General features: G+C 46.3%; 1 protein-coding gene across 6 annotated transcripts in view; it reads left to right on the forward strand.

Moving 5' to 3' along the window:
* Positions 1-16,927, forward strand: part of ATP9A (ATPase phospholipid transporting 9A (putative)) — a 136,140-nt gene that overhangs the window by 56,577 nt on the left and 62,636 nt on the right. For all 6 annotated transcript variants that reach the window (XR_014236149.1, XR_014236150.1, XM_082362685.1 and 3 more), the window contains 6 exons: positions 182-262; positions 1,043-1,118; positions 9,364-9,440; positions 10,970-11,130; positions 13,480-13,622; positions 14,614-14,726. Coding sequence is in view for 4 of the 6 variants with exons in the window: in XM_082362685.1 (XP_082218811.1) it covers positions 182-262; positions 1,043-1,118; positions 9,364-9,440; positions 10,970-11,130; positions 13,480-13,622; positions 14,614-14,726 (651 nt within the window). In the remaining 2 variants the exon portion in view is untranslated. The remainder of the gene's footprint in view (positions 1-181; positions 263-1,042; positions 1,119-9,363; positions 9,441-10,969; positions 11,131-13,479; positions 13,623-14,613; positions 14,727-16,927) is intronic.

Genomic DNA, 16,927 nt, shown 5'->3' on the forward strand with positions numbered 1-16,927 from the left:
ACGTAGTGACTCCTAAACTTACTTGCTGGAAGGTTTCCCTCTTTTTTTTCCACCTACCCCGTGGTTTTGAGAGCTGTTTGGAAAATACACTTGCTTTGGAAAAATAGTGGATGCTTCCTGAAATCCCTTTAATCATCCAGTGACTTCGTTTTACCTCCAAAATGTCACCCCCGTTGAACAGGACCTTCTACAGATTCGATCGTATGTGTATGCAGAGGAGCCAAACATCGACATTCACAACTTTGTGGGGACTTTCACCAGAGTAAGTAAGCCTTGTGTGACGCAGAATCCGGTCTGGCGGGGCGCATGTCTGGGGTGAGGCCCTGCTACGCAGTGCTGACAGGTGTTTGTCAGGGAGTTGCTTTGTGCCAGGTGGAGTGACGTTCCCTTCAGAAGGCCCCACCTTGAAAGCTGACATATTGCTTCTCAGTAAAATCAACACCACTGGGATTTTCTTCCAGCCTCTGAACAGCTTGAATCACCTGACAGCTTGGAACCAGTGTTATTGTAATTAACGTTAACTCTGGTGTCTGAAAGCAGTTACTCTTTCTGTCTCTTTCATGTGAGCCCCTGTCCTCTTTTATTCCTCCAAGTCCTATCTGCCAGGGTTATAAATTTTAAACCACGTCCCAGCCTTTCAGAATAGAAATTAAATTTGGATTTGAATTATTTTAGTCCTGTGGGGTAATAGGTTTATAGAACCCAAATTGAATTGTTCCTGCTCTTGTTCTGGAAGCCCGAAGACTGACCAGCAAAGGGCTGTTTCTGTTCGACTTGCCTCTGCATTTTAGTTCTCACCTTGTAAAATGTTTCTTTAGTGCTAGAAGCCTGCATTTCTTAAATCGTGAACCATTGTTTTTCACCGGGGCGGAAATGCCAAGGATAAGAGTTTATGAGTTTGGCCCGCCTCTCCCAGCTGGGCCGTTGGCTTCCAAACAGGGGTCATCCTCTCCTCCCTTCTTGTGAAGAGCAGGCTGGAGACAGCCAGCGGGTCCTGCCCAGACCTTGGCGGGTCAGCGTGTGTCCACTTGTTCTTTTGCAGGAGGACAGCGACGCCCCGATCAGCGAGAGCCTGAGCATAGAGAACGCGCTCTGGGCAGGCACAGTCACCGCGTCAGGTACGGTGCTCTTGCGGAGGAATGTGCTAATGATTTGAAAAGGAAAGAAAATCCTTTTGTGTAATGAGAATAATCATCTGTCAGTTGGGGAAATGAGCTGTCGGTCAGATGGTGTTTTCCACTTGCTCATGCACCGCCGGGGAATTAAACGGCCATCTAATTGCCCCTCGGACGTTCGGAGACGTCTGGAGGAGAAGCCGCCCTGGCCTGTGGACTTGGCCACAGCGTCCGCTCTGGGAATAGCCCTTAATTGCCACTTTAGATTGACGTCCTAATCTGTACCAGAAATTGGGTCAGCCTGGGCGTTCGGGCTGGAAGTTGTGTCCGTGAGGGCCGCCCAGCCGGTCCTGCCCTGGTGCGCACGCCAGGGCCACGGGCCTGATGGGGCCTCAGTGTTTAAAACTCCAAGATGACACAGAAATTCTCTGGACCTCTGGACTCCAAAACAGAGTTTGCGAGATGACCTGTTGAGGTGCAGGAGGAAAAGATTTGAACACTGGTGTGAAGCTGAGCAGAAGGGGCTCCAGGAGCTGAGCACGGCCTGCAGCAGCTGGGGTGATAGCAGTGGGGCCGCCAATCTGTCAGGCACTGGGCCGGGCCCTTCCTGTGTGTTACACGGTTCACTTAATCCTCCCAACAGTACCATGCAGGCAGGTGCTAGTGTTGTCCCCATTCTGCAGATGAGGAAACCGAGGCTCAGTGAGGTTAAGTAACTTGCCCAAGGTCACACAGCACATGAAAGACAAAGTTGAGGCTTGAACCCAGGCACTTTGCCCCAGAAGCAGAACTCAGTGTGCAGCTGTTATTATTATATTACATATGTTATATAATAATATATGCTATTAATAACGTAATTCCACTACTGGCAGCTTTCTGTCTTTACCATGGGATGAATCCATTTTTTTCCCCCTCTCTCTCCTACCAACCCACTTTCCTCTGCATGATGCTGTTTTGTGGTTCTTTAGTACAACAGATGCTCAGTCAGGATGCTCTATGACAAGGAGGGGGAATGACCAGCACAGACTCCACACAGGCTGCCGTCCACAGACTCACTTCAAGCCAGTGGACAGAGATGAGCCGTCTCTTTTGGTTTTTTTGCTGTGTTGTTTTTCCACTTTCAGCCTGTATTTGCAGCACAATCTAGATTGTCTCTCAATTCACCTGGTGACTAAAGATGTAAGAAATTGGTCCTTAATATTCTGCACTGCCCACTGCCCGGCCACATCGAGGCCATGGCCATGGCCACCCAGGGCAGGCGCAGCCCTTTCACCTCGGCCTCTTCCTGGCCCCTTGTCTACCCAGGTCTCTCTGAACTTGTTACTCTTCCTCACCAGCTTTTCTCCACTTTGAAGTCATTTGCTAACAAGTAATTAGTTATTCTTTTTAATCTTTAATAATTTGACTAAAAAAGAATTTGTTTCAATTTGCATTTCCTAGGTTATCTGGAAGGTTGGCCATCTTTGCATATATCTGTTTTGTTTCTTCCTATGTCAGTTACTTTGTGTGTCCTTTAGTCATTTTTTTGTTATGGTTCTTATCTTTTTCTTAATCATTTGTAAGAGTTTCTCATTTCTGATGCCTAAACCTCATATCCTTTTGCCCCCATCCAATTTATTATCTGGTTTTTTTTTTCTTTTCCAAAATTTCTTCTTTTTTCAATTGAGGTAAGTTGATGTACAATATTATATAAGTTTCAGGTGTACAACGTAGTGAGTCACAGTTTTTAAAGGTTATATTTCATTTACAGTAATTATAAAATATTGGCTATATTCCTTGTTGTACAATATATCCTTGTTGCTTATTTATTTTATACATGGTAGTTTGTACCTCTTAATCCCCTACCCCTGTCTTGCCCCTCCCCCTTCCCTCTCCCTTCTCCCCACTGGTAACCACTGGTTCTCTATACCTGTGAGTCTGTTTCTTTTTTTTTTTTTTTAATAAATTTATTTATTTATTTATTTATTTATGGCTGCATTGGGTCTTTTTTTTTTTAAAAATTATTTATTTATTTATTTATTTTATGGCTGTGTTGGGTCTTTGTTTCTGTGCGAGGGCTTTCTCCAGTTGTGGCAAGCGGAGGCCACTCTTCATCTCGGTGTGCGGGCTTCTCACTATGGCGGCCTCTCTTGTTGCGGAGCACAGGCTCCAGACGCACAGGCTCAGTAATTGTGGCTCAGGGGCCTAGTTGCTTCGCGGCATGTGGGATCCTCCCAGACCAGGGCTTGAACCCGTGTCCCCTGCATTGGCAGGCAGATTCTCAACCACTGCGCCACCAGGGAAGCCCTGCATTGGGTCTTCGTTGCTGTGCGCACGCTTTCTCTAGTTGCGGCGAGCGGGGGCTACTCTTTTTTGCGGTGCGCAGGCTTCTCATTGCCGTGGCTTCTCTTGTTGCAGAGCACAGGCTCTAGGGCACTTGGGCTTCAGTCGCTGTGGCTCGCAGTCTCTAGAGCGCAGGCTCAGTAGTTGTGGCTTGTGGGCCTAGTTGCTCCGCAGCATGTGGGATCTTCCCAGACCAGGGCTCGAACCCGTGTCCCCTGCATTGGCAGGCAGATTCTCAACCACTGTGCCACCAGGGAAGCCCTGTCATGTGGCTTTTAAAAAATTTTGTGGTGTATTTAATATGCAGGAGTTAAAAGTTGCTATTTTCATTTGTCTCTACTCTGTTAGGTGATAAATGATATTATTGTTTTAATTTTTATTTCTTTGTGATTATGGTTGAACATCTTTACACATGTAAGACCTTTCTTAATATTTTGGTCTATCTACTTTCCTTCTAGGTTCTTTTTTTTATTGACTTGTAAGAATGCTTTATAGAAGGAAGGGTATCGCGTTGTCATCTCTCATCAGTCACAAACATTTTCTCACAGTTTATTGTTTGTCTTTTGTTTTTGTCTGTGATGTGCTTTGTTCGGTTGGTTTTTCCAGATAGAATTTCTCAGTGTTGATGTCGTCACCATTTTCATAGAAATGGGATTACTAAGTGAAAGGGTGTATACATTGTACATTTTGATTCGCAGGGCAAACTTCCCTCTTCTGATAATCTTATAAATGTACCTTAACCAGCACCATGTTCTGTTTGGCTTTAAAATTTTTGCCCACCTATAGACATTAAATAAATATCTAATATAGCGATTTCCCTTTTAAAAATAATTTGTAAAGTTTAACAACTTTCTTCATACTTACGGTTTGGTTGCATTTCTCAAAATACATGTACGAACTGCCAGTTTATGCCCTGTGCCCATTTTTTCTGTTGAGGGGTTCATTTGAAAAAATGACTTCTAAGAACTCTTTATAAGGACAATAAGGATATTGTCCTTCTGTTTGTTACCTTAATTGCAATTACTATTTCCCAGTTGATCTCATTCGTATTTTGGCACAAAAGTTTAAAATTTTTATATAGGCAGACCTATTGATGTTTTTTTCCTCATGGTTTCTGGTTTTTGTGACATGCTGAGAAAAATCTTCCCTGCTCTAACGTTTTAATAGTGCACCAGTGTTTGCTTGGAGTGTTTATATGGTTTTATATTAAAATGTTTGCTCCATCTGGGATTCATCTTGGTTTAAGGAGTGAAGTTAGGACAACTAGCTAGCGAAGGGATCTTAGCTCAGCTCAAACCCCAGCTCCGGGCACATGTGCCAGGTTGTGTTTGTGGCCCTGTGTAAAGAGACAGTGTGATGGGAAACAGATGTCACAGGATAAAGCATGCACGTTGGGAGGGGGACATCCTGTGTCAAACGCCCATCTCTTCAGGTGGAGCAGAGAGAGGTGTTAAGGGAAATCAGAACAGAGTGGGTTGTTTTTTTTTTTAATAATTAATTAATTTTTGGCTGTGTTGGGTCTTTGTTGCTGCGCGCGGGCTTTCTCTAGTTGCGGCGAGCGGGGGCTACTCTTTTGTTGCAGCGCGTGGGCTTCTCATTGTGGTGGCTTCTTTTGTTGCGGAGCACGGACTCTAGGCGCGCGCGCTTCAGTAGTTGTGGCATGTGGGCTCAGTAGCTGTGGCTCGTGGGCTCTAGAGCGCAGGCTCGGTAGTTGTGGCGCACGGGCTTAGTTGCTCCACGGCATGTAGGATCTTCCCAGACCAGGGATTGAACCCGTGTCCCCTGCATTGGCAGGCAGATTCTTTTTATTTAAGATCTTTTTTTAAAAAAATTTATTTGTTTTTTATTTTTTTGGCTGCATTGGGTCTTTGTTGCGGTGCATGGGCTTTTCTCTAGTTGCGGCGAGTGGGGGCTACTCTTCATTGCGGTGTGTGGGCTTCTCATTGCGGTGGCTTCTCTTGCAGAGCACGGGCTCTAGGCGCGCGGGCTTCAGTAGTTGGCACTTGGGCTCAGTAGCTGTGGCTCGTGGGCTCTAGAGCGCAGGCTCAGTAGTTGTGGCGCACGGGCTTAGTTGCTCTGCAGCATGTGGGATCTTCCCGGACCAGGGCTCAAACCCGTGTCCCTTGCATTGGCAGGTGGATTCTTAACCACTGCACCACCAGGGAAGCCCCAGAGTGGGTTTAAGCCCTGTGTCATGTTGTACCTGGCAGAGGCAGGTAATTCTGGTAATTTTCTTCTTTCCTTCCTTCCTGCTTTCCTTCTTTCCATGCAGCAGACCTTTATTGAGCACTTATTTATAATAATGCCAAGCTCCATTGCTAGGTCCTAGTGCTGTGGTATACCAGAAGACCCTTGTCTCCACCTTCATGGATTTATAGCTTACTCTAAACTTAATATAAATTGCAGAGGAGATGGGAGCAAGTGGGAGTGAGTTCTCTGGATTTCCTCTGAAACCAGTGAGAAGGAAAGTGATTTAGTGAAAACATGGAGAATTCGGAGGGTGGAGGGAATGAGTGAAGAGGCTTCTCAGCCTCAATTTCAGAGATTAACAGTAATAAGTCTTATTTATCAGACACTTTTTATTTTCCAAGTGTTTTGCTTCTGTTCTCTTGTTTTGGTCTCACAACATTAAATGAGGACATTTAATGGAATGAAGAATTGAGTCTCAGAGAGGTCAGGTGACTTGCCTAAGGTCACACAGCCTTGGAGAGATCATCTCCTGGGAGGAGGAGAATGGAAGGCAAATTGGGATCTTGAAGATGGAAAAAAGATTTCAAACAGTTCATCAGAAATGTACTGTGAAGTTAAAACATGCATTTTTCCACTTGTCTGAATTCTTCTCTTTGTGTTTGGTGATGTGGGAAGAGAGAGAGAGAGAGTGGTGATTCCTGATCCAGTGGCACTGCTTGCCACGCCCTTCAGTGAACGTATGTTTTAGAGTGAGTCTGAGGAGCTGGGCAGTTACCATTTCCTTAGCTGGCCTCAGTTTCCCCTGCTTCTCACCAAGTAGTAGTAGTAGTAGTAGTAGTAGTCTGACTGCAGTCTGATTCTAATGTAAACTCGGCACTAAATGCAAACCATTTCCTCCTGGGGCTCAACTCCAGGAGCAGCCATCAAGAGTAATCTTAATTATATGAGATTTCACTTCTCTGTTCCCTTTAGAATCTAACTCCTGTGTTTTGGTCCCTCAGCTGTTATCAGTTGGAAGTTTAAAGAATAAAAAAGCTTGCCAGGCAATGCTAAGGGTCCAGCTGCATTGGCTGGCATCAGTCTGTAGAGGATACAGTTGCCATGGTAACCCCACACCGTGCTGCTAAGCTGAGGAGTCACTGGGGCGAAGATAGGGAAGGGGATGGGGGAGGCCGGGGGTGGGTGTTGGCAGAGAAGGAGCCTGGATATTATGGATCCCAGTTCTTCTCAGACTCTCTGTGGAGGGGGACCAGTTTCTTGTCCCCCTGGCCCCACCTGCAATCTGTAGCAGATGGATCTGTGACCCTGCTGTGTGTGACCAGCATGCAGGTCATGCCACATGGGTCTGATAATGCCCAGCTGGTCTGTACCCTGTCTCTTGGGGCTTGTCCCGGGATTGCAGGCTCGAACGTCAGAATAGCGTCTACTTGCTGTTAATGTGTCAGACACTCTCTCTCGGGGTTCATGGTTTATCTCGTTGTGGATGGGATCAGAGGAGTCACAGTGTAGGTCTGACCCCAGCACCACCCTCTTCTGGAGGGTTCCAAAGGACTTGGTGAAATACCTGACCACAGCAGCCTGGCCGGTGGGAGATCCCAGCCAGCAGGATGGAGAGGATTGCCATGGTGGGCAGGCGGCAGAGGGTGAGAGTGAGGATAAGAGTGGTGAGGGTGAGGGGGGACCGCAGGGGGCACAGCCTAGAAAGAGGGGTCAGAGGTCTGGGGGGTGGAGGGGCACGGGTCGGGAGGTCTTCAAGGGCTACGTGGGGACCGTGATGAGAGGAGAGCAGGAGCCCGGCTAAAGGGAGTGGCCGAGCTCAACATCTGCTGGTGACACAGTGAGGACCGAGCAGTCAGTGGCACCAGGTCTTCCGATTTTCCAGAAGAAGCCAGAAATCCCTGTGCTTTATATGAAAGTTTCTGCTTTTAAAAGTTGGCACCTAATTCAAAACCTTAAGAGCTCTGAGCAGACCACAGCCATGCAGGTCTGTGCTGCTGGTGTGCTCCCTCGGGGTGGCTGAGGCCAGGGTTCGCATCTCCTGCAGACAGTTTTGCTTTTGGGCACGGGGGGTGTTGCAGGGAAGGGCATTTCCAGTAGCCTTTGAAGGCATGGAGATTGGGCGGTGCCAAGTGGGGGACACTGCCCTTGGGGGCCCCTGTTATTAGGACCCTCTCAAACCCTGGACGTTGGGAATTGAGACCGACCCACGTCTACCCCGGGATGAGTGCCACGGCCGTGCGGCTGTCCCTACTAGGCCCAGGCTCGCCTCCCACCATCTGACCATCTGCTGGGGGGACGGGCCTGCGCTTGCGGGAGCTGCCAGCTGCCCAGGAGCCGGCAGGCGCCCTCCCCGGCCCGCCATCTGCTGAGTGCCTCTCTGGAAGGGAATTGCACCGTGCAGAACGCTGTGTGCATCACGTCGGGGGGGACCTCAGTGTCTCCCCCCAGGAGACACAGCCCCAGCGCTTCGTCTGGGGTTGGGCTCTTTTACCAACTCTGTTTAAACCTCGTTGGTGTTCCACGAGTGAGGGGCCAGCAGAGAGAAGGTTAGGGCTTTTCTTTATCCAGCAGAGACCGGATTGTTTGTGTTCCTGGGGTCTTTCCTGAGCGCTTGGCAGGGCTGCCCCTTCTCATGTTTCAAGTCTCAGCTCAGATGTCCTCAACTCAGAGACAGCGTCCCTGGCCGCCCAGCACACGCCGGCAGCCTCCCCGGTCCCCTCCTGTCTGTTCCTCTGCTCGTTTCATCGTGGTACCCACCTCTTTCCGTGGTTACCCGTGTCCTGCTTTCCTTCTTGACTGTCCGTCTTCCCCACTGTGTGGAGTGTTTTCCTGGCACACACTGGAAAGGGGAGACAAATGTAAATTTTTGATAGATATTGCCAGTTTTCCTTCCAAAATAGACTATTCCAGTTGACACCTCAGCCAACAGCGTACGTGACAGAGTCCATTCCCCCACCTCTTGGCTCACACTGGATGTTCTCAATCTTTTGAATTTTTATTAATAGGATGGGAGTAAAAATGATTTATTTGGCATTTCTTTGGTTTTTTCACTAGGTGAAGCATCTTTTCTAATGTTAATTGGTCATTTGTGTTTCTTCTATAGATTGTTTACAAGAATTGATATCTTTTATTTTTAATTATGCTGGGGGGATGGAAAAGAGGGGGTGGGGAAGTTCTCAGGAAAGAACTGTCATCTGGACAGACATCCCCCAAATGTTCTAGTTACACAGCGAACCTGAAAGGAATCAGACTCCCTGGGAAGAACGTGCCCTAAGAAGAGAGGTGTGCTCATAAGTTTCCATAATTGTTTATGGAGTTCTAGGCACCTCTGCAAGCCTCTACCACCTTTCCTGCTGTCGGAGGCTGCCGGACCCTGCAAGCCAGCGCTGACCAGTGGAACTTGTAGCAGTAGTGGGAATGCCCTGTATCTTCACTGCCCTGTGTGGCCGCCACTGGCCTTATATGGCTGTTGAACCTGAAATGTGGCTAGTGAAAATGGGGGACTGTATTTTATTTAACTTTAATTGTATTCAAATGTGAATGGCCACATGTGGCTAGGGGCTTTCCTACCCTCAGTGCGGACATAGGTCTTGGTTGGCCCCAATGTAAACTTTGCAGCATCTCACGGTGCGGGTACTGGTTTGAGAAAATATCCTCCTCAAGCGGGTCGGACTCTTCTGTCTGTAAGCCTGCCTGTCTGTACTCACATTTCTTTGGGTTGTTTTTCTCGCCTTAGGTACTGTTGTGGGTGTTGTTCTCTACACGGGGAGAGAACTCCGGAGTGTCATGAATACCTCAAATCCTCGAAGTAAGGTGTGTACAGAGTCACAGGATGTGTTTCCTTGCCAGAACTTTCTGACCTGATGTAGTTTGATGATTGGTGTTGGTGGGGTGAGAAGCTAGATTTAAAAACAGGAACCCCTGACAGTGTGACTTCATTTATACAAACTATCTTTTCACGTACGTGTATGTGCATAGGTATGTGTGTCTATACAGATACACATGCACAGTACATAAATATGTATTCGTATGTACAGGCAGCCTTTGGAGAGGTGATGGTTCTATTCCAGACCACCATGTAAAGTGCGTATCACAGCAAAGCAAGTTACACGAATTTTTCGGTTTCCCAGTGCATTTAAAAGTTATGTTTACACTATCCTGTAGTCTGTTAAGTGTGCAGTAAAAGCATTATGTCAAAAAAACCAATGTACATACCTTAATTTAAAAATACTTTATTGCTAAAAAATACTAACTTATCCTCTGGCAACACAGGGTTGCCACACACCTTCAATTTGTAAAAAACCTCAATATCTGCGAAGCTCACGGCAGTTAAACAAGGACTGCTTGTAAATGAATACATAACGTTTTAAAAGCTTTAAAGTGAACTGTTGAGTCCTTACTGTTTGCCACGTCTTGTGCGGCATCCTTCATGTGCACCTCATTTAATCCTCACGCCAGCCTGTGAGCACAGGTGCTTCTGCAGCCTCATCTTATAGAGTAGAAATGGCCTGGAGAAGGGCCACGCTCTGGCCAAGCTGTGTAGACCTGGCTTCAGACCCACGCTGAGCTGCTGTGGCAGGGCGAGCGGAGTCAGCTCTGCGGTCTGCCTGGCGGCCCTGTTACTGCTCCCTTCCCACCAGCACCCTCCCTCCCAGCTCCACCCCTCCCCCAGCTTCTTAGAGTCAGAATATCGCAGCGTGGTTTTCTTTGTCAATACCGTGAACAGATGCCAGTCACTTCACCCCACCATTACAACCCCCATGACGACCATCGTTATTACAACTCTAAATGTCATCTATTTGATGTTTTAGCTGTATCCGGGGCCATGTTTTTGCGAAGTGATGGGTTTCATGTGCTGGTTCCATTTTTAAAGAATATACATTAAAATAAATATGTAGCCATTAAAATACTAACGTTCATGAATGCAGCACCTAAAAATCAGGGGCCACCAGTGGTGTGTGCCCTGAATTTCCAGGCAATAGGGAATTAGCGCGTGGTGCGCTGCGCAGAGCTGTGGGACTGAGTCATTTCACAGGCTGCTGTGTAGGATGGTTAGAGGCCACGCAGCGCACAGCATTGCTGAAGGCAGCGGTAACCCACTTATGTGATTCCAAGGCTAAATCTAAATTCATTAAGAAAAAATCGAAATCGGATTCATTGAAGTCCCTTGGATGTCTGTTAGCCTGTGGGGCCCAGTGTTCTCACCCAAAGATGTGTGGGGATCCGTGGCGCCCACTGTCTTGCCCGAGGTAGAGGTGTTCCTGGGGGAAGGACCAGTTCTCCGGGCGGGCTGTGGGTTGCACCAGCTAATCACAAGCTTCGCTGTGTGCCTTGTCCCACAGATTGGCCTGTTTGACCTGGAAGTGAACTGCCTAACAAAGATCCTCTTTGGAGCTCTGGTGGTGGTGTCTCTGGTCATGGTCGCCCTCCAGCACTTCGCCGGACGTTGGTACCTACAGATCATCCGCTTCCTCCTTTTGTTTTCCAACATCATTCCCATCAGGTAAGCAGAGAACAAGCTTGTGTTTAAGTGCTGCGACATTTGCTTCTCTCTCTTCATTCAAAGGTCATGGTTTTGCGGTTTTGAGAAGGAGCTGGGCCCTTTGTAGAGTGATGACCAAGGACACGCAGGGTCAGGAGTGTAGGCGGCGCTCTGGCTGGAGCGCTGGACGGGCACATTCCTCCCTGAACCTTCCTTTCTGGAATGACTCTCTGCTCAAGAGGTCTGGCCTTGCCCAGTCTCAGTGTACACTGGACATGCCATTTAGATTTCATCTTATTTACCAGCCCCAGGAGGTTGGTGGTGGCTGGTGGGAGTGCTGTGTTGAGGAGGATTCTGAGCCTGAGTCTGGGCTCATGGTGCTTGATTAGCAGTGGAAGCTTGGTGGCACATGCCAGGCAATTGTTCGCCTACCTCATCTGAAGGCTGAATAAATGGTTAAAAAAAAAAAAAATATATATATATATATATATATATGTAATAGATGGTCAAAGTAGAAAAAAAAATTCACAGTAGCCAAAGAAGAAAATAAAAATCATCTCTAATCTCACAACTAAGTGATAATTGCTGTTAATATTTTGGGATATATGTTTTCTAGACAGCTTTCTATTTTAGAAAAAGGAGAATTTGCTCTACATAAAAATCCACTCCCACCCTCCACTTTTTTTTTTCTAACAAAGGATGTGTTGCAAATAACTTTTCACATCAAATATACTTGCACACCGTTATTTATTAGAACTGCTGTAGTATGTATTCTATGCCTGATAATTTATTTAGACCCATATTGTTGGATGCTTGTTTCTACTTTTTCCCCATAATAAATGATCAGTAAATAATTATAAAATAAGCCATATCTTTTTCCCTCAGACTTCTAGTGCTTATAATCTCTCTCTTACACTTACTTGATCTCTTGCCCTGTATTTTGTCTTGCTCTTTTGTGTATTTATATCATCCCAGCTAGACTTTGTCTTTTTCTGAAGACAGAGATTGTGGTTCTGGTACAACAACATGACTAGAAGAAGGAGATTGAGCCCCAAGCTAGTGTGCTCTGGATGATGGTTTCAAAGAATACATAAGTCTAATTTACTGCTAACAAAAGAGTGTTTGTGCTGTAATGTTGTGTATAACTGTAGTCTTTAAAGTTCTGTCTACAACATGACTGAAAATTGGTGCATTGAATCTGCATATGGGCCAGGGCTAGCCAGTGAAATAGCTAGCAATTTAATCAGTTTATAGGATTATGAATGAATTTGAAGATTTCTTTCTATTGTTTGCAATGAAATATTTAAAAATGAGTATAACACAGGGACTTCCCTGGTGGTGCAGTGGTTAAGAATCTGCCTGCCAATGCAGGGGACACAGGTTCGAGCCCTGGTCTGGGAAGATCCTATGTGCCGTGGAGCAGCTAAGCCCGTGCGCCACAACTACTGAGCCTGTGCTCTAGAGCCCGCATGCCACAACTACTGAAGCCCGCATGCCTAGAGCCCGTGCTCCGCAACAAGAGAAGCTACCTCAATGAGAAGCGAACGCGCCACAACTAAGAATAGCCCCTGCTCACCACGACTAGAGAAAGCCCGTGTGCAGCAATGAAGACCCAACACAGCCAAAAATAAATAAATAAATAAAATTTAAAAAATGAGTATAAGACATAAAAAGGAATATTATTCAACCTTAAAAAGGAAGGGGGAATTCTGACACATGCTGCAACATGGATGAACCCTGAAAACGTTATGCTAAGTGAAATAAGCCAGACATAAAAGAACAGATCATGTGTGATTCCACAGTACGAGACCCCTAGAGCAGTCAAATTCATAGAGACAGAGAGTAGAATGGTGCTTGCTGGGGGCTGGAGGAGGGGAAATGGGGAACTACTGTTTAATGGGTATAAAATTTCAGTTTGGGAAGATGAAAAAGTCCTTGAGATGGATGGTGATGATGGTCCCATAACAATGTGAATGTACTTGATATCATTGAACTGTACACTTAAGATGCTTTAAATGGTAAATTTTGTGTTATGTATATTTTACCACAATGTAAAAAATGAATAAGGTATTAAAAATACATTAGCTCAGAGGACTACTAATTTTTTCTTTTTAAGTAAGGCTAAAACAACTACCTTTTCAATATTTTAAAAGTATCTTAAATTTTTATACTTTATTTTGGTCTGTAACAGGATCGCTTCATGGAAATTTGATAGTGGTATTGAATCTGTGGATTGAGCCCCAGCAGTGTGCTTCTACAGGGGGTGATTCCAGATGTTATGGCACACACGATGTGCATTTAGAGTCCTTGTTGAGATACAAGCAGTCTTATGTTTATCCCGTTAACCTGTGTGCTCTGGTTTTCTGACAGTCTGCGTGTGAACCTGGACATGGGCAAGATCGTGTACAGCTGGGTGATTCGCAGGGATTCGAAAATCCCCGGGACCGTGGTTCGCTCCAGCACGATTCCCGAGCAGCTGGGGAGGATTTCCTACCTACTCACAGATAAGACCGGTGAGTTTCCTGGGGCCCTCGCAGGATTCAAGGTCGAAGAAGGTGCTTGGAATCTCTTTCTGGAGGTGTTAGAGATGCATGCTGCTGCTCTTTTATTTTCTTCATCTTTTGATGATGACAGACTGTTTGGTGATGATGATGATGATGATGATAGCAGCAGAGCCTTACTTCATGCTAATTATGTACAAAAGCACCATTCTGGGTATTTATAGTCACTTACTTAATCCTCCCCCCGCGTTGTGAGTTCGGGGGTATTAAGTGACTTGGTGGTTAAGTGACTTGTCAGGAGCACCTAGTGGCAGAAGCAGGCTTTGAACTCAGTCTGGCTTCAAGTCCTGACCTTGAAACCACACCTCAAAATACTGCTCTACAGTTTAACATCTGTCAGGTTACGAGGTTGTCGTAATGGTTGAGAGCAAGTGCGGAGTGGGGAGACCTGGGTTTTAGCTTCCTCTCTACCATTCAATGAGCATGGGATAAAAGGGAATCTATTGCAAAGATTTGGGAAATCAGCAAAACTAGGTTTCAAGAAGGAGAAGAACCAGGAAAGTTCTGGCTGTGTCAGCATCAGGACCCCTGGGATGGTCTCCTGACTTGACTCTACTCATCCTCTGTCGATATGTCTGTCTGCTCAAGGTTTAGATTCCTTCAAGGTAGAATCTGATTGGCCTCATGTATGTCACGTGCTGCCCTCTTGGCCAATGGAATGAGTCAGGCACCCTGATTGACGCTCCCTCTGGACCATCCCGGGGAACGAGGGTGATAATTCCCCCTGGAAACCTGGGGTTCTATTTTCAGAAGAAATTCTGGGATTCCGGGCTGACAGAATATCACAGGTGTCTCATCCAGCAGGAGCAGTGCTGAAACCAGTCTGTGACATACAGTAAACTCTCAAAAAAAGAAAAAAAAAAAAACCAAATAGCTATCATTACTGTTAATAATAATAAGAGCTCCAGGATGTAGGCAGTTACTCATTTGTCTTGTGTTTCAGGAACTCTTACCCAGAATGAGATGGTTTTCAAACGGCTCCATCTAGGCACTGTGGCCTATGGCCTCGACTCAATGGATGAAGTACAAAGCCACATTTTTAGTATTTACACCCAGGTAAAGACTTCTGTTTTGATACCCAAACAATTGTTTTACATTTATTAACACCTATATTGAGAGGAATTCATAATACCATATGATTCACTCATTAAAAGTGTACAGTTGAGTGTTTTTTTGTATACTCAGAGTTGTGTAACCATGACCACAGTCAATTTCATCTTCATCACCCCAAAAGGAAGCCCTGTACCCATGGACATTCAGTCACTCCTCACTTCCCCCAACCCCACCTTTCCTTCCAAACCCCTGGCAACCACTAATCCTTCACATTTTGAATAGACCTGCATTTGAGGTTTTTTCCCCATCTTCCTCATCCCCAGGGTTAATCTACTGAAATACTAATGGATACTGGGGAAAACATAAGAAAAAATTATTTGCTTGTAACTGGTGCCAGAAAGAACTTTGAGAACCTAATGGTTGGTTTTCCTTCAAGCTTACGAACATGCTTAATTACTTTTTCCTTCTCCCCCATTATGAGCCAAAGCAGCATAATTAATGGGCTGCTTGTGACATAATCACGGTATAACCGATCACTTCAGTTCCTCATCTCTTTTCAACTCAGCAATCCCATGGAAGAAATTATCAGAGATGATGGTCAACTTCTCTGCTCCTGATTTTCACCCCCTACAAGGTTTTTCAAAACCGGTCATTTTTTTTTTAGAGAAAGGTATTACTTGTAAGTGTCCTAAGAGTCCAAAAAAGTTAAACCAGCAGGTCCCCCACCTTGGCTGCTCATCAGAATTACTGGTGATGTTTTAAAAACAGAGTAAAAACAAAACAAAAGCCATTAACTTGGGTGTGGTAACCTAGAGATTCTGACTCATTAAGATGACAGGAGAGTCTGGGCTTCTGTGTTTTAAAAGAAAGATGACAAAACAAACAAATCCCTTGGTAATTCTGAGACACACCCAGGGCTAAGATGGACTGCATTAGACCAGCTACGTGTCATGACACTTGTTTGGGGGCAACAGAATAAAAAGGCCATGTTTTGCTTAAATTTGTCCAAATAGATAATGATTCCATAGTCAGAAGGCCAATTAAAAATGTATTTTTGTGTAAGGGTTAGAGGTGGACTCTCTAAATGCTTTGTGATACAGTTATAGTCAGTCAACATTTAATTTTCCGGAATGTTCGCTAGCCTGCATACCTGGATTTCCGGGGTATCTCCTGAAAATGGCAGGGCAGGGGATAGTGTGGAAGTGGGGGTGGATTTTAAGTGGAGAACAGTTTGTTTGATCCATGTCATGTCATCACCTACTACCAGCCACGAAGCACTTGTCATTCTTCTAGGCTCCCTGTGTGGGCATCTTGGCTTGTCCCCAAATGGTCCATTGTCCTTCTTCAAAGATGGACTTTAAGACTATTAAAAAATCACAAGGGCTTGGTTGGACCGAGAGGAAAAGCCACAGTCAGCCCCTGGTTCCTTTCTCTCTCTCTGACCCGTCTTCCTCTGTGAGGTGACGTGGTGTCTGTGCTGGGCTCTGTGTGTCCCTCTCTAGGGGGTTCTGCTCTTATCCAGCTTCTGTCACCCTATTGAAGCTGACAGCTCCCATGTCTGTGTCGGCCCGACCAGGAGCTTTAGCCTGGAATACACCTGCGTACTTGGCATCACCGCTTGTGGGTCATGAGGACGGTGCACCCACCATCCCGGCATTTTTCCTGCATTCCGTACACTTGCTTCTTTAAGCTGTTCTTGTTTTAGTAAGCACCACTCGCATTTACCCTGTTAGCTCCGTCCAGGGATTTGGGAAGTGCCCCTGCTTCCTGCCCCGTGACCACCTGCCTTCAGTCGTGGCCCTGCTCCCCCCAGATCACCTGTTTGGCCTTTTGTCTTCATCCCCTCTCGCTCACTAGGCAGGAACTACACTCTCCCTTGCCTGGCTGTCTGCAGTGACCCCCTGCAGGCTTTCCTTGTTTCCCTCCTGGGAGCACAGGATCGCCCTGGTACTGGCAGCTCCCTCGCAGGGTCTGAGGCTTCCACGTGGTCCAGCATGGCCTGCCTCCCCTGCCGCCACCTCTCCCGCTGTTCACCCTCTCCTCCCGCTCACCCCATTACACCACTGCCTGCGGCATTCAGGGCAAGGTGAGCCGCCTCGTTTCTGTGTCTTGGAATATTCTTCCCTGTGAACCCTCGGTCCCAATGCCTCCTGGGCCCCTCCTGCGGGGTCACCGTGTGGATCGTTAGCTTCTCAGCACCTGGC

The sequence above is a fragment of the Balaenoptera borealis genome, assembly GCF_965194805.1.
Source record: "Balaenoptera borealis genome assembly, chromosome: 16".
Classification (NCBI taxonomy): Eukaryota; Metazoa; Chordata; class Mammalia; order Artiodactyla; family Balaenopteridae; genus Balaenoptera; species Balaenoptera borealis.